The sequence below is a fragment of the Lepidothrix coronata genome, unplaced genomic scaffold (genome assembly GCF_001604755.1).
Source record: "Lepidothrix coronata isolate B3197 unplaced genomic scaffold, Lepidothrix_coronata-1.0 Scaffold92, whole genome shotgun sequence".
Lineage (NCBI taxonomy): Eukaryota > Metazoa > Chordata > Aves > Passeriformes > Pipridae > Lepidothrix > Lepidothrix coronata.
This window is the reverse complement of record NW_016690272.1, coordinates 2,625,372-2,642,127: the sequence shown is the minus strand read 5'-3', so window position 1 is coordinate 2,642,127 and position 16,756 is coordinate 2,625,372. Positions and strand designations below refer to the sequence as shown.

At 46.1% G+C, this 16,756-nt stretch overlaps 3 protein-coding genes across 3 annotated transcripts in view; 2 read left to right on the top strand and 1 right to left on the bottom strand.

Moving 5' to 3' along the window:
- LRRN4 (leucine rich repeat neuronal 4) overlaps positions 1-2,666 on the top strand; it is an 8,739-nt gene extending 6,073 nt beyond the window's left edge. The window contains exon 6 of the mRNA XM_017821799.1: positions 229-2,666. Within this exon, the coding sequence (XP_017677288.1) occupies positions 229-1,352 (1,124 nt within the window). The 3' untranslated portion in view covers positions 1,353-2,666. The remainder of the gene's footprint in view (positions 1-228) is intronic.
- The window catches only part of BMP2 (bone morphogenetic protein 2), a 217,469-nt gene extending 208,525 nt beyond the window's left edge, over positions 1-8,944 (bottom strand). Inside the window, exons 1-2 of the mRNA XM_017821790.1 lie at positions 8,481-8,944; positions 4,487-5,262 (exon numbers count right to left, since the gene is read on the bottom strand). The gene's annotated coding sequence lies outside the window, so the exon portion shown is untranslated. The remainder of the gene's footprint in view (positions 1-4,486; positions 5,263-8,480) is intronic.
- Positions 8,945-9,298: 354 nt separating this feature from the next.
- CCT4 (chaperonin containing TCP1 subunit 4) lies at positions 9,299-15,565 on the top strand. Its single transcript, XM_017821761.1, has 14 exons — positions 9,299-9,504; positions 9,884-9,936; positions 10,173-10,262; positions 10,971-11,079; positions 11,610-11,752; positions 12,118-12,239; positions 12,326-12,458; positions 12,814-12,953; positions 13,188-13,284; positions 13,594-13,704; positions 13,968-14,098; positions 14,185-14,419; positions 14,952-15,065; positions 15,356-15,565. The coding sequence occupies exons 1-14, from the start codon at positions 9,387-9,389 to the stop codon at positions 15,371-15,373; spliced, it is 1,614 nt and encodes a 537-aa protein (XP_017677250.1). The 5' UTR covers positions 9,299-9,386; the 3' UTR covers positions 15,374-15,565.
- The last annotated feature ends 1,191 nt before the right edge of the window (positions 15,566-16,756 follow it).

Here is a 16,756-nt window from a genome sequence, read left to right as displayed (position 1 = left end):
GGGATGCAATGAGCACAACAGCCAACCCAGTGCTCACCAGAGACACTTCTACCAGCTCCCTGATCCTGGGGGATTTAATGAGCGCCACAGCCAGCCCAACACTAACCAGAGACACTTCTACCAGCTCCCTGATCCTGGGGGATTTAATGAGCGCCACAGCCAGCCCAACACTAACCAGAGACACTTACACCAGCTCCCTGATCCAGAGGGATGCAATGAGCACAACAGCCAGTCCAATGCTGACCAGAGACACTTATACCAGCTCCCTGATCCAGAGGGATGCAATGAGCACGGCTCTGCACCCAACGGAGCCAGAGCCGATGCTCACAAAGGCCAACAGTTCCTCCCACCAGGAGGAGGCAGTTCCTGAATCCACAAGCAGTCCCCCTTCCTTCACATCCGTAACCTCCTTCCCAGTTTTCCTCAAAGAGCTCTTTGCTCAGTTCGGCTCCACGAGTCAAACAGGAACAGAGCAGCCCAAGGGAGAGCTCAGAACAACCGACACAACGTCTCCCCAGGAAGGTCCGTCCAGCCAGACCACCAGTCGTTATTCTGCTGGAGGAACAGGGACCCCCAACACCACTGACCATTCTGTTCACTCGTTTGCCAGCCCTGGTGGGGAGGGCACCCCACAGGGTACCCCACAGCCGAGCCCCCCACAGCTGAACTCAAAGCCCGCTCCCACCAGGCCGCCGGCACACTATGTCGACTACTACGACTACGATGAACAGCCGAAGGAAACCCCAGTGCAAGTGGGACACATCTCCTGTGACTACAACCCCTGCAGGCACCTCCAGAAGCCGTGCAGTGAACTCCAGAGCGTGTCCCAGTGTTTATGCCCGGGCATGTCGACGGAGGAGGAGGTTCCAGACCCACCGAGGCTCAGCGAGGTGACCGAAGTTACAGACAGCTCTGCCCTGATTCACTGGTGCGCCCCAAATTCGGTTGTTCACACCTATGAGCTGCTGCTCCTTGCCCAAGGCAACGAGGACAGGCAGTTTGTCATGGATAATATTTATCCCACAGCCAGGCAGTACACTCTGTATAATCTGTCACCATACACCACTTACAACATTTGCGTGACAGCTTCGAACAAAGCCGGGTCAAGCCAGATAACAGGTCAGGAAATTCCAGGTAATTCGTGCACCAGATTTAAAACAAAACCCAGCTACAAGTCTGTCTTTGTTGCTCTGTCTGCAGCAAGTGGATTCTTTCTCATTACCACGATTGTTTTGTCTGCATGTCTGTGTAAGGCATGTAAGAAGCCTCACAGCGAGCAGTATGGTACACACTTGGTCTCCTACAAGAACCCGGCCTTCGATTATCCACTAAAAATACAAACCAGTAATTAGCTCTGGGTTACTGTTCTGCACATTCAGAGCTCACTGTTTCCATCACCTTGGTATGTTTTTGGGAGACTCTCAAAGCATCTTTCAGCAAAACTATGAACAACTAGATTTCATAACCCTCCTGTTTCTAAGGGAGAGCAAACCACCAGAAAGAAAAACTAATAATGAAGGTATCAACCAGATAAAAGCCTCTGGACTGTGGTTCATGTATTAAGCAGCAGCAAAGCTGGACACTAACCTTGAAAAGCTGTTTTTATAATCACCTACAAATAGAGTAGCATGAATTTCACACAGTGAGAGGCTCCCTGGCCAGCTGTCTGCCTCCAGTATCTCATGGACACAATCAGCTGAGAGCCATGATCCAAGGTGCATCTAGCTGAGCGTGGCACACTCTGCTTTTATTCACAGAAGGAAGTTGGGGGTTCAATTTTTTAAAGGCATTATCCAAAAAGGGAGCGTTACTGGAAGGAGTGAGTGGGCTCGGTGACAAGGTGCTGTGCAGCTCTAACTCCATTAAGCAACTCCAGAGGCTGCAGCTGCTCAGCCTCACTTCAGTTCAGGAAAAAGAAACAAAGATTAAATGTAAAAAGGACTGTGCAGGATCCTTCGGGCAGGGATCATTGTTTTGTCTTGTCTTTGTGTGATGTTGGAGTCTCCCAAGTGCTTCCACAAGCAGTTCCCAGGCAGTGGGGGTTTGCAGTACAGCACTGACCCAAGAAGTGGTAAGGGGAGCATGGTAACATTTGTTTCCCAATGGATTTTAAGTAGAGATGGTTGTTCCATCCCAGTAATCCATCCCATCCCCAGATTTAGCAGCTGATTTACCTCATAGAGGCAAAAAGATGAGTAATGAAACTATTTAATGTGTGTGTTGCTGAGACTTGAAAAACCGAAATCCCACCCCCTGGCAGCAGAGAGTTCTGCAGACATCTTCCAGATTAATTTTTGGGTGCTACTTCCTGCTACAACGATAGTAAGAGATGCTGACAATCCCAGCTTTGAGCTTGCCATTAAAATTCAGAGAGATGTTTGTGGAAGGGGAGGCGTTTGTCCCTGTCAGATACTTCCCCAGAGGTTTATGTCCCAGCAACTGCTGTTCCTGCTGCTGTACAGACACTGTGTAAAGTCCCCCCAGACCTCCGAGGGAAAGGTGCTGTGCAAGAGACTCTCTGTTCTGTTCTTTTTTTAATGCTTTCAGTATTAACAGAAATAAAAGCTACAGAGCTGAGTTCTGGTTCTTTGTTAAAGACTTGGATCTTGGTGTTGTCTTTACCACCTATAACGGTTTAGCCTGAGCAATTAACTCCTTTTGTTGTTTTGGAAGAAACTTTCAGCATTTAGTAAAGAAATGGTTTTTGTGATGGTAAGTTTGTGTTCTCTCATGTCCTAAGAGCTTTCATTTTGCCTGTGCAGAAGGTGGCTCTGCCATCCTCACCATTACAGGCTTGCAGCCCTTTCATGGGAGTTTGTGGCACTGGCAATGACACTGTCCCTGGACAGACACGGATTCCTGCTGTGTGTGTCTCCTGAGCTTGGCTGAGCCCCATGACTCAAACTCACAATAGAAGGGAAATGCAAATGGAGAAGGATGGAGTCACCTTTCACTTTGAAAATCTCTTTTATTTTCACACTCTGGTAGTTCAGACTTGTCTTTGTTTGGACTGGGGTTTTCATATTTATTTCTGGGCTGATTTTCCCTGCATTTCCTGGAAGGATTAGCGAGCAGGCACAGATGATAGTCATTATTTCATCTGAAGTGAGCAAATGAGTCAAAGACTCATTTTCCCAAAGTGGGGCAGAGATCATATATTCCCTTGTGTTTGTACAACACAGAGACCTTGGCTGGGGTATTTGGGTTTACCAGAAACAGAAACAAATAAGAGATTTGTGAATAGCAATTTATATTGTCTTGAAGATTAACCCTAGGGGAGGACAAAAAAAATAGATACTGCAACTGAAAATAAAGATTGTTTCAACTTAACTGAGAGTTAGTCCAAAGCAAGAGGACATTGTTTAAAATGAAATTTGAGAGGACACATCTAATTACCCTTTACCACAATGCAGCTCAAAATCACTGAGCCAGAAAGCCACAAAGCACCAGAATTTGACTTCCCTGAGGATCAGTGACCAGGGCACACTCCAACCTGACACCACCTGGAAGTGCAACCTCACACCAACTTCAGTCTCTTGAACCTTTCCCATTGTGAGATTTGGTTTTGTCACAACTGATTTCTCTTCACTTTTTCCTGATATTCGTGCTAAGCTACAAGAAGTCTTACTTGGTTATATCACATAGACACTCTGAAATAATTTTTAAGTTACAAAAGCTTATGGCTTTGTTCTGCTGTACTTGAAAAATTCCAGCTTGGATAAAAAGAATCCTTCCTGTATTCCCACCCAGAACTCCTGTGTCCTGTAAAGAGCTGCTGCAGCTCAAGAACAGGCAAAATAACTATTATTCAAAAGAGCAACTCTCATTTGAGTAAGTCACAACATTTTCAAAGTAAGTATTCAAGTATAAAACCTTTTTTTGGAAGCACTGCTATTGCTAGTTCTTAAAAAGGATGTAAACTTCTAGAAAAACTCAATCACCACATCATCCCCTCTAGGCATCTTATTGTAGCTGCATCTATTGATTTAGAAATAAAAATACAACAAGCAATATTTTAATCAACAGGGCAAAGTTATCTTGAAGTCCATTTTCTGGTTTCTACAAAATATCCAAGCATAACTGCAGAAAAAAAAATGTCATCCCCCCTCCCAACCTCAAACCCCAGAGCTGTCCTTGTAAACACGACTCATGACCAGTTTGGATATTTCCAGCATTTCCAATACTCTTAGCAGTGGAGTGAACTCTCACAGCGCTGTTGGGGACTGGAGCAGTGAGAACAACCAAGGGGCTGAACAGAAACTTTCCCACCCACACACACAAACCCAAGTTAGGAAACTCCCAGCTTTGCTCCGCCCGCTTGTTCCTCCCCCTCTTCCCCCTTGCACCCAACAGCAAACTGTTTGTACCTCCAGCTTCAAACACATCGACCTTTGCCAGCACGACTGGGGTAACCCACACACCTCTCAAACAAAAGCTATATAAAAAGCCAACCCATTAAAAAAAATATAATTAATATTCCACTTACTGTTCTGCAGCTCCACTAGTCCCGTGTCTGTGTGAGGGGAAGATCCCTTGGGGGAAGCGCAGGGAGCATTTCAATGCATTCTCTGGACAGCTTGTGTAGGGTTTTTTCTGGCTTTTCTTCCTAAGAAGAAAGTCTCATCAAGATCCTTCTCCGTTCAGTTGTCAGTGTTTTTCTCCTTTCCAAAGAACCAAGTCCAAGAAAAGCAAGTCCACAACAGCCAGCGGTGTCCATGGGGGATCCCCAGGGTGTCAGGGCAGAAGTGAGCACTGCTCTGCCTCTAACAGCAGTCACTGAGTCTCATGGAGCCTCCCAGCAGAAACACTCCAGGAAAAGGAGCTGATCCCTGAAAAGGCCTCCACACAGGGAAGAAAAGGAGCTCTCCAAGGGCCAGAACCCTTGCTGGCTGTGAGGGAACAGAGAGGGACCACCCTGTTTTCAGTGCTGATGCCGAAAAGTCATTCAGAGCAGCAGCCCCTGAGAGCCCTGTGAGCAGGTGGGTGGGAAAGTGCAGAACAGCAGCACCAAGTGCTTCAGCCTGATCCTAATCCTCCTCAGCGACAGAAGGGAGGCTGCTTTGGAGAGTTGTCCCAGGCCAGAGGGGTGACAGGCATTAAAAAGGCCAGCTGGGAGATGATGCAGTCCAAGGCAGGAAGCTCACAGTGCTCCCAGCTCCATCAGCCTTTCATGGAAGGATGCACAAGCCAAACCACCACACTCAGGATTGCTCCGAGGGCTCAGGATCTTGCTTGCCAAGAAGCCTCTGATTTCCTCTCTACCTGTGAAATAACAGAGATATTTATCACAGGTGAGAACATGTTTTGTGTTTGCAGACAGAGATATTCATAAAAGAACATGTTTAAACTCCTGGTGCTTTTTCTTCTCTCAGCTCTGCAAAGGATGCAGTTTGTTCTGCAGCAGGACAATATATTACAAAGGTAATCCCAACCTCTCTGAAGAGTAATCAAGCAGCACAACAAATAACAATAATAACGTTCTGAAATACGTTCAGGAAGCAATCCCTTACAGCAAGGCTGGTGTTCTGCTGGCATCTAGAGGGAGAGGGTGGAATCATCTCCCCAGGTACTCTCCCACGTGGAAATACTCATTCTTTCACCACAGCACTCCACCCTGCAGAGCAAGGCTCATTTACACTACTCATGTGCTCTCCTCTGTGCACCTGCGTGTCCTTCCCTACTCACACGGGAAGGGAGAGAGGGAAGAAGTGCAGAAAATTATCAGCAGCAGCAGTCCCAGTCCCACAAACTGTGACTCAGCAGCTTGTCTGTCCCTGCCTCTAATTCTTTTTGTAGCCTTAGGACCAGGAATTTCTCTGCCAACTTGCCACTGATAAGGAAAAAAATGTACATTTTTTTTTTCTTAAGAGCAAGGAAGGAAAATCAGAAGAAATCGAGTAAAAGAATGCCAAGAAAACCCATAAAACCCAGAATCCCTCGTTCACTGTCTCTTCCAGGAGGTGGAAGCAGTGATGCAGCTATCCCTGCTGTGCAGGACTGGCAGCTCCTGCAGGGCTCAGCAGCCATAACTTCTGGAATGAAGCTCCACAGAGAAGAGGGGAAAAAAATATCACACACTCAGCACTAGGCTGAGACTTTCTTCTTCTTTGAAAAAACTAAAGTATCCTTGCTGTGTTAAATATTTTGTGCTGGGAAGGCACGAGTATTATGCTCATTAAATGTTTGGAAGGCACTTGCTCTTATCAGAGCATGATTAAGGAATGGTAGTTAATATCTTATCTAAGGCCATGAGGTGAAATGATGTCACCCTCTTTTTGGCAGTCATTCCTTCTGCTGTCATCACCACCACTGGTAGTGGTTTGTTGCCTCTGCCTGAGTAAAATAAAACTTGGAAAGCCACAGGGACATCGTGCCAGCAACAAATATCCCAGAGGACTGAGCTCTGCCCTCAGTGTGCCTTTCACTAAAAACCTCTCCTCTGTGCAGCTGCCTGTTCACACCAAGCCAGAACAGGCAGAGTTCCTTCCACATTTAGTCAAAATCAGGTCCAAGTCCTATTTGAAGGACATGGGGCAATGGGACACTGCAGGAAGAAGGATAACCATAAGGCTGCCCCTAAATACATGCAAGTAAAAAGAAAAATAATCTCTATTTCACACAGAATGGAGGAAAAAACTGAGTAGTAGCCAGAGCCCTAAACAAAACTCAACAGCCTGATAGCCCCTCGTGTCTGCTCGTCTAAATTACAGGTAGCAGGCAACAAGCTATTTTTATGACTTGTTTGTGGCACCAAGAGATAAAACCCAGAGCCTGCTCTGGATCAGCCTCCAGCCAATGCCACCTTCACACCTGCAAGGACCTGAGATCAAATGCAACCACAGCAGGGGGTTTCTGTTGGACACAGAGCGAGGCAGATGGAGTGACAGTGGGTGACAAAACCCATTAAATGAGCCAGAAAAGTCATCTTAAATCCAGCACAAACCTGCTGGCTGATGAAACCCTCCCTCTGCCTGAAGCCCAGCTCCAGGGAAGGAACCCTGCCAGACCAAAATTGTCAGGAAGAAGGGAGCCACTAACCACAGCAGCCCTAAACTTAGCTCAGCAGCTCCCTACAGACCAACTCAAAACCCAGGCTCCACCCAGCAACAGAACAAACCTTGACCCCAAATGATTCCCAACACCAGAGGGGCTGGTTTTGCCAAGCACAGAGCTGTGTGTAACAGGGTGGCTGTGACAGAATCAGATCTAACCTTCATTTCCTTCGAAATCCCGGGAAATACTCGCCCCTGACCCTCGGACAACACTGAGCAGCACGTGACAACTGCTGGTAACAACACAAACCCGGCTGTGTTTTCCTGTCAGGTCCTTTGGCTCTCTGCTGATTCCAGCTATAACGTTGCATTACTGTTAAATATGCAGGATTTGGTGCTGTTGCCAGCAATGCTTGGTGGAATTAAAGAGCAGGGTCAGAGTTCCCAGCGATTTCAGCCATTTAGGATGTGTTTCTGGTGGTTTTGGAGGTGATAAAAATCCAGATTTATATGCAGGTGATATAAATCAAGACTGTTACTAGGAGACCTTTCCCCCATGTAAGGATGGACCTCTCTCTACCTTTACACTTACAACTGTTTTCTTCCCTGCCTGTTAAAAATTGAATATTCAAAGGCAAACACCATTCACTTCCAAAACCTCCTCTCAGTCACCTGTGTTTCAGTGGTGCATAAACCCAGAAAAGTAAAAATCAAAAGCAACTGCTAAAAATGAGAGGTGATGAAATCATGTGACTGTGGAATCTTTTTTTTCCTCTATTCTTTTTTTTTGTTGTTCTGACAACTGTACAAATGCTTTATTTTGACATCTCACGGTACAAAGCTGCTGCTGGCACTAGAAAATTGCTCACCATAAGGGTGTGTTTCACTTGCAATGAGCTCCTGATAGAAAGGGAAAACAACCTCAAGACCTCCCATCCTTCATCCAACATCTGACATTAGCAGCACCTTGCTGGTGCAGGGACACATTTCTTGGATAATTGTCCCTACACAGGAGCACTTTAAACCCTGACTTTTCATACTCAGTCAGAGATATGCCATAAAAATTATAGTGTTTAGGTATTACATGGACACTTTAATTTCAGTCAGAGCTCTTTTTTGAACTGCTGTCTTACTTTGAACAAAATGAATTCGCTGTGTGGTTTCAAGTGTGTGCTTTGCATCTAAACCACGTCATGTTTGTGTTCTCTCTCAGGTGAAGAAAATTATTTCAATAGCTATTCAGAAATTAAAAAAAAAAACATACAGAAGCCTCTTATACTGTAGTTGAGGCAAGATCATCCTAAGAGGTATAACTGTTACAAAACCCTTAATATTGGCGCCACATAAACCCGGGAATGTGGGTGTAGCTCTATGCCCCTCCTGCTCTGACCCAGGGCCAGGCAGCCCCAGCCATTCCCTTTTATTTGTCTCCCTGTGGCATCTTGCAGCTTTTCCCTCCTAACTCCGGGACCTGCTGTGCCAGCCCACCTGTTCTGGGTAGGTTTTGAGCACCTGGTTTCGTTTTATCTTTCGCAGAACCCGTTGCCGAAAAGGGGTTTAAGCAGCAGCTTTGTCGCGAGTGAAGCGAGACTGACTTGAGCTACAGGAAAAGAACAGAAACAACGTGTATTTTCTTGTAACACACTGAACTTCCCCGGGCTGTAGAGCCCCAGCCCACACCATCCACCCCTCAGTGTCCCGGCTCCCTGAGGGGATGACCGGGCTGTAGGACTCATCCCACACCGTCCATCCCGCCTTCCCCGGCTCCCTGAGGGGCCTACGGCGGGATCTCCTGGACTGTAGGACTCTGTCCCACAGCGTCCATCCCTCAGTGTCCCGGCTCCCTGAGGGGACGATGGCGAGATCCCCCGGGCCTCCATCCCACACCATTCGTCCCTCAGTGCCCCGGTTCGATGATGGCGGGATCCCTGGGGCTCTAGAGCCCTGTCCTGTCCTGTCCTATCCTATCCTATCCTGTCCTGTCCTGTCCGGTCCCGTCCCACCCCATCCCTTCCTCCCTCCCTCCATTCCCCGCGTCCCCTCAGAGCGATCCCGGTGGATGCACTCCCTGGCGCCCCCCAGCGGCGGCGCCCCCTCAGCGCGGCGCGCGCCGGACCCGCCCCCGCCGGGGCGGGAAAAACCCTCCTAAGGACCCCCCTTCTCCCCTCCCCGCGCGCGCGCGCGCGCGCCCGGCTCCTCCATAGGCGTCCGCGGCGTTCGCCGGCCGGCAGGAGGAGGGAGGGATTTCCTGCCGGCGCGGGCAGCGCGCAGGCGCGCGGCGGGCACCCTCAGGCGGCGGCAGCGCGGAAGGCCCCCGTTCTGGAAGGATCCCGGTGTGCCCATCCCGGCGGGTCCGTCCCGCGCTGATTCCCGGCTTATCCCCACATCCCGGCCATGCCCGAGAGCGCGCCCGGCAGGGCCCCCGCCGGGGCCGCCAACAGGGCCAAGGGCGCCTACCAGGACCGCGACAAGCCCGCCCAGATCCGCTTCAGCAACATCGCGGCCGGCAAAGGTGTGTGTGTGGGGGGGTGGAGAACCGCGTGGCCCTATCCCTGGGAGCTGGAATTCCGTGTTTTTAGTGGCTGGAGGTGGAGGGGGGATGCGATGCCCGGCACTGACACGATTCCCCGAGCGATTACGGGGCGCATCACGTTTCTTTGTTATCTCTCAGGTTTAAAATGGCTGCGATCAAACCATCAGATATTAATTGTTTAAAAGAAAGATCTGCGGAACTCAGTACTGATATTGCAGCGCTTTACGTCATTCCATTATTTGAAATCATTTAGTATATCTGGAAACTGCTTAATAGTTTATATTTAGAAGGCATATTTAAGTGCTGGAGTGTTTGTAGTTCTTTAGATGAGCTCGCAAACGTTTTCTTCTCTTCCCAGCTGTTGCCGATGCGATTAGAACAAGTCTTGGACCAAAGGGAATGGATAAAATGGTATGCTCTTAATTTTTTCAGAAATTTTTTCCCATTTTAAAAACATTAAGCTTAGTGAAGATATCATAAATCCAACATGTCCTAAATTTTTTCCCAGGTTTCAGTTATTTAAGGGAAAGTAGGAACTAAATGCACATCTGGGTTTGGGAAATGAAGCTGTCAGGGAGAACACTTGGTGTTGAGTCTCAAATTCAAGGTTTACTGATCAGAGCTGTGCCTTTCCCCTTCCTTCCCAGATCCAGGATGCTAAAGGAGATGTGACAATCACTAATGATGGTGCCACTATCCTGAAGCAGATGCAGGTCCTGCACCCTGCAGCCAAAATGGTGAGTGGTTCCTTTGCCATGGCTGGGACAATGATTTGTGCCACAGCTCAGTTTCTGGGATGAGAAAACATGGATTTGAGGAGCATTACCCGCTGGTGACAGAGAAGAAACTTTGTGCACTGTGCTCAGGGAACATTTATTTTGCTTGTAAGATGTGCTGGGGAGTTACGAGTCCTTATTTCTTACCCGGTGTCCCTTGTGCATAATCCCTCTGGGGGTGTTTTAAAACATAAAAAACCCAACCCAAACCTTCATCTAAGAAAGAAAAGTCCTGTCCCAAATCCCTGGGACAGAAGGGAATGAGAAAAGGGAATGAGTTGTGTTCAGGTGGTCTGAGGATGCAGCACCATGGTCCTTTGGGATGTTCAGTGTATTTCTCTTGGATCTGATTGTGGTTGGAGGTGGAAATGAGCTTCCTGTGACCCTCCTCCAGGGAAGGAAAAGCTAAAGCTGTTTGATAGTAGAAAGCTTTGCTTCTCTAAGTGATTTATCCGACCACAGTTTTATTTCAGCCAAACAGGGGTACAAGTGTGGGAAGGAAATTGCAGAAGGTGCACACTTCAAATTAAAAAGAGACATGATTCAACCTAGTATCAAAGTTAATTTCAGTATTGCTGTGTTCCTGAATATCTCATTTTTTATTATTGTGTTTGCAAGTAAGCAGGAATATATATATATATATGTAAACTTGTGTCATTTCTCCTTTAGTTGGTAGAGCTGTCCAAAGCACAAGATATTGAAGCTGGTGATGGCACAACATCTGTTGTTGTCATTGCTGGAGCTCTTTTGGATGCCTGTTCCAGACTCCTTCAAAAAGGTAAATATATCTACATATATATATATTTAATATGCAAGTAGTAAAGTCTTCTGTCCACTTGTGTCTGACAAAGATTTAAAGTAGCTGTTCTCAGTTGAAAAGATAAAGGGTGCATCCCACTCCAGGGAAATTGAGGAGCTTCCTACTGAACTGTGAGAAAATCTGAATATAAAATCTGAAATAAAATCTCTGTCAGGCTCCTCACAGGCATCACCTGAACAGCAGCAGTTTTGAGATTGCCAGGGGCAAAGGGAACTTGGGGAAGGTGTTTGTGGGATGTCAGGCATGGCAGGAATTCTCTGTGAGGACAAATTATTTGGAATGTTACAGCTTTTACCTTCTGTTTTAATGGTGGAAAGTAATAAGGGAGGTTATGCACCTGTGAAGAACATATTGCTGAATCTTCTTCCATTTATTCTGACCTGAGTCTTTTGAATTTTCAAATGGAAAAAAGGAGGTGAAGAAAAAAAGAAAGAACCATTGGTTTGAAAGCATGAACTGCCTGACAGCCTTTCTTTCTCTATGCACAGGAATTCACCCCACCATCATTTCGGAGTCATTCCAGAAAGCTTTGGATAAGGGTATTGAGGTGCTGACCAACATGGCCCAGCCAGTGGAGCTCAGTGACAGGGAGACTTTGCTCAACAGTGCAACGACTTCGCTGAACTCAAAGGTAGGGCAGCTCCTGGACTGGGAACCTCCAGCCAAGCCAGGCCTTCCAGCTTTTCCCACTCTGTGCTGCTCTTCCCTTACTAACAATACCCTGAACATCATAAATCCAGGCTCAAAGGTCTCACTTTAAAAGTTTTTCTAAGAAAGAGAAATTCAGTTGTCTTTAGGGTTTCCCCACTGGCATCGCTCCTTCCTTGCCCTGGAGCAGCCGTCAGGAAAATGCCTTGTTGAGACACTGGGTGGGCAGGGAGGGAAAACAAGCTTTGATTCAAAATTCCAAAGTCAAACGCTGAAGTGCAATGACAACGTTGTTTGGAAATTGCTGTTTCTCAGTGTTAAATCTCTCTTCATGATCAAATCCCTTAGGTTGTGTGTCAGTATTCCAGTTTGCTTTCTCCAATGAGTGTGGACGCTGTGATGAAGGTGATTGACCCAACTACAGCCAACAGCGTGGACCTCAGAGATATTAAAATTGTTAAGAAGTTGGGGTAAGAAACAACTTGTAATTGGATAAATTTTATCCCTGTGAAATCAGCTTCCCAGAGCTTCAGTCATGGCTTGTGTTTGTTTCCAGAGGCACAATCGATGATTGTGAACTGGTTGAAGGACTGGTCCTGACTCAGAAAGTGGCAAATACCGGCGTGACCAGAGTGGAAAAAGCCAAAATTGGCCTCATTCAGTTCTGCTTGTCAGCTCCAAAGACAGATGTAAGTCAGACTGGGACTAGAGAGAAACCTCGTGCTCTGGGACTTACTTGGGAGATGCAAATGTAATGGTGACACGTGGTGTTTTTTAAGATGCTGTGATGTCAGCTCTGTGCCACAGCTAGAGGGAAGGTCTGCTGAGTCTTAAAAAAAACTTACAGTTGGTATGAAAAACCAAAATTGTTTAAAATTATAAGAAATACTGAACCATTTCTAATAAGATGTATTTTACTGTTGTGCTTGTTGGCTTTGAATCACAGGGTGCTAAATTAAAGAACATGGAATGTTTGGACACTTGCTTTTTAAGTCAGCAGGTGCTCATAGTTGCTTTTCTCTTTTATTTTCTATTCTTAAATAGATGGACAACCAGATAGTTGTTTCTGATTATGCTCAAATGGACAGAGTCCTGCGTGAAGAGCGAGCCTATATTCTGAATTTGGTGAAGCAGATAAAGAAGGCTGGGTGCAATGTCCTGCTAATTCAGAAGTCTATTCTTAGGTATGTTAATACCAAATTGGTGGCTTTCTGTCTGTGTTTCAGGGAACAATTCGAATTGTTGGGAAAACCTGGAAAAATGAAGCCAAATAGTAACAGCCACACCTGGCAGAGTAACAGTGACTGTACCTTTAGAAAGCACTCTCATTGTCTCTATTTTGAGTTTCATGACATCCTTACTTTGTACTCTGAAGGAATTTGAGCACTGTGGCCTGATTCCTTCCCTCTCGTTTTCAGGGATGCTCTCAGTGACCTGGCCCTCCACTTTCTGAACAAAGTTAAGATCATGGTGGTCAAAGACATTGAAAGAGAAGACATTGAGTTTATATGCAAGGTAAAGTGGGTTATATAAATTAGTAGCAGTGTTTGAAATCTACCCCAAAACTAACTGCCCAGCCAGGGCCAGTTTATTATGACACTTTCTCAAGCTTCATGTTTTGACTATAATGCAAAAACATCCATTTCCCTAAAAACCATTCCCATTCTGTTGAGCAGCCACACTTTTAGAAGGATTCAGGACGGATGTAAAAGCCACAGCCCTGACACTCTGTTTTACTGTAATAAGCAGAAGAACAACATGCAGGGTACTTGCTGACTCTGCAGTCAGCCTCTGGATTAATTTTTTTTCCCATTATTTTTTCAGACAATTGGAACTAAGCCTGTGGCTCACATTGACCAGTTCACCCCTGACATGCTGGGCTCTGCTGAGCTGGCAGAGGAGGTCAACCTGAACGGTTCTGGGAAACTAATAAAGGTGAGTGAGGGACAGAATGTTAATACAGCTTAACATCTGCCAGCTATTTTAATAACAATTGATAACTTTAATGGCTTTCATTACTGAATTTATTACATTTAACTACCTCCTTCTAAGCTCTGAGTAGCACCAGCTTGGGCAGTGCCATGGTTTTGCTTGGCCAGACATCAGTGCTGTTACAGAACTTGAAAACACCGATGGAAGTGTCTTTTTGTCCAGAACCTTTTCTCCCGCCAGTCTTAGTATTTGGTTTTATGTTTTAGATTACAGGCTGCACAAACCCTGGAAAAACTGTGAGCATCGTGGTCCGTGGATCCAACAAACTCGTCCTGGAGGAAGCCGAGCGCTCCATTCACGACGCCCTGTGTGTCATAAGATGCTTAGTTAAGAAAAGGTAACGACACCATTTGGTTCACATGGTGAGTTAGTAACACACAAAGCCTGATTGTGCTGAGGTTTGGTGTTCCTTTCTGCCCCCAGAGCTCTGATTGCAGGAGGAGGAGCCCCAGAGATCGAGCTGGCGCTGCGGCTCAATGAGTACGCCCGGACCCTGAAGGGCATGGACTCCTACTGCGTCCGTGCCTACGGGGATGCCCTGGAGGTGATCCCCTCCACCCTGGCTGAGAATGCAGGGCTCAACCCTATTTCCACAGTGACAGAGCTGAGGAACAGACATGCCCAAGGAGAGAAAACAGCTGGCATTAACGTCAGGAAGGTAAGAAGGAGTTATGACACCTGGAAAATGCTTCGCCTTAGGGCTGGACTAGTGAGAGGGCAAGTTCTTGTCTCATAACAGTCTCCCTAAAATTAGCATCGAGGGAAACTACAGTTTCCCTCAACAAACAGCTCACCCTGAGCATTGGTAACAGGAGATATTATATAAACCTTACCCACAGGACAAGAAGGATCCTGTGTCTCTACAAAAGCATTTCAGCTACAACAGTAGATCCATTTAGACTCATCCATCAGTATGATCTGCAGTGGAAGGTGCTCATGTGTTAGGAGTAGCACCACAGCCCAGCTTCTTTTCAGTTGTCACTGTTGAGCTTTTATCTTGGCTAATTTTGACAGGGTGTGTCAAGTGTTTGGGGAGAGATGTGTTCTGTAACACTCCTGTTGAAAATAGAGGAGGACAAGCCCTGTGATAGTGTAGGAATTGACTGTCCTCAGGATTCTACCAAAAAAAAAGTGTGCTAAATCTAACTGTAGTCTGACTTGCACAAAGTAAAGGCTCCTTGTTCCCACAGGGTGGCATTTCCAACATCCTGGAGGAGCTGGTTGTGCAGCCTCTGCTGGTGTCTCTGAGCGCGCTGACTCTGGCGACAGAGACCGTGCGCAGCATTCTCAAGATCGATGATGTGGTGAGTAGTGTTGGCGTCGTGTTTTGGTTCATCTTCCCTTCACAAGCACCAGGATAGTCCAGGGCATTAACTTGCTGTGCTTCAAAATACGATTACTGTGTAGCATTCTCTGTTTATGTGCTACTTAAGACCATTTGGCCTTTTAGTAACAGCAGTTGGGACAAAAATGCTTTATACATACTGCACCTTAAAGCAAGGAATTAGTCACCAACCCCCAAGATCTTTAAGCAAATAAGTCATTGTGATGTATCCTGTGATTTCTTATGCCTGACTGTGTGAACTCTTTGCAGGTGAACACTCGAGGCTGAGCTGAGCAGAGGAGGGACTGTGCCCGAGGGCTTCTGCCCTGGAACCTGGAATACGGTTTCCTCACCAAAAGCGCCTGTGTGAATTGTCTTAAAGTCCACTGAGACTTGTGTACTTTGATCAGGTTAACTTAAAAACAGTTTGTTTTTGAAAAGGAAATGCTGTTTATCAATAAACACACAGTAGCCCACCAAGTCTTTACCTTATTTCTAGCAGAATTATAAAACAAACACTGTTTTACATTTGCTTTTCTGTGCTCCCACTCACCTCTGAAAAGTTTAACAGCAACTAATTGGCCCTTCTGATGTGTTCTAAGAACAGCCCTGAAGTGCAGTCCAGTAACATGCTGAGTTAGAGCTGCTTCTCCAAAAGCTTTCCCTGAGGGAGTGGTGTCACTGCCCTTGATGATGCTGGGCTGGAGAGGAGGAGGATCTGTGCAGTGACAGCCCTGGGGAGCACTGTCACATTCCCTCCTCTGTTCTGTCTCCTGAAGTTGGCAGTGACTCCTGATGCCATCTCACGAGCCAGAGTATTGCAAAGGGTGCTCTTTACACATGGTTTCCTCTGCCTACCCCACAATTTAATTGTGACCGAGAAGTCAAAAAGTATTGTCTATAATAATGCAAGTTACACTTCTACAACTTCTAATTCTTAGCCTGGCATTTTGAATTAACCCTTTCATCTCCATTACTGCTGTATTGAAAGAACCCAATTCCTCTTTATGTTTATTCCTTCCGTGAGCCTCACTCACACTTCCGTTCAGGATTGATTGGAGCTGGAGCCTTTGAGGAAATTTCCACCGTGTTGTTGACCTGCTGTTGCTGAAATGCTTCCCTGTGACTTGCCAAGTAGAACACAGAGAATAATTAAAATAAAAATACATAAATTAGACAGTTGATTTAGGTATTAATGCTCTGCATGAATTATTTATTGGCTGATTAAAATTGCAAACGATGCCTTCCCCCACAGGGGTTACATCCAGCAGCGATCTCTTAGTTTAGGTACTTATTCACTTTGATTAAAGCTTTAATTCCCCACTATCACAAACTTCCAATTCTCCACAAGACCTACAACAACAATCGGGTGTGATTTCATCTTCTCATATTTCTTTACATAAAAAGTATGTTTTTTTCTTTACATAAAAAGTATTTTATTCCACTACAACAACTAGGTCCATCAATCATTAATGTGCCTCTGCAGAAGCAGAACATTCCTGCTTATCCTGGTTTAGGATAGACTATTCCTAGGGCAGAATGTTCCTGCAGAAGAATATTCCTGCTTACACTGATTTGGGATAGACTATTCCCGGGGCAGAATATTCCTGCAGAAGAATATTCCTGCTTATCCTAGTTTAGGATAGAATATTCCTGCTTATTCTAGTTTAG

Excerpts from the sequence above, each read along its gene's own strand:
- CCT4 (XM_017821761.1), top strand. The coding sequence starts at position 9,387 with ATGCCCGAGAGCGCGCCCGGCAGGGCCCCCGCCGGGGCCGCCAACAGG. Across the intron at positions 11,753-12,117 it reads CGACTTCGCTGAACTCAAAG|GTTGTGTGTCAGTATTCCAG; the intron begins GTAGGGCAGCTC and ends CAAATCCCTTAG. Across the intron at positions 14,099-14,184 it reads AGATGCTTAGTTAAGAAAAG|AGCTCTGATTGCAGGAGGAG; the intron begins GTAACGACACCA and ends TTCTGCCCCCAG.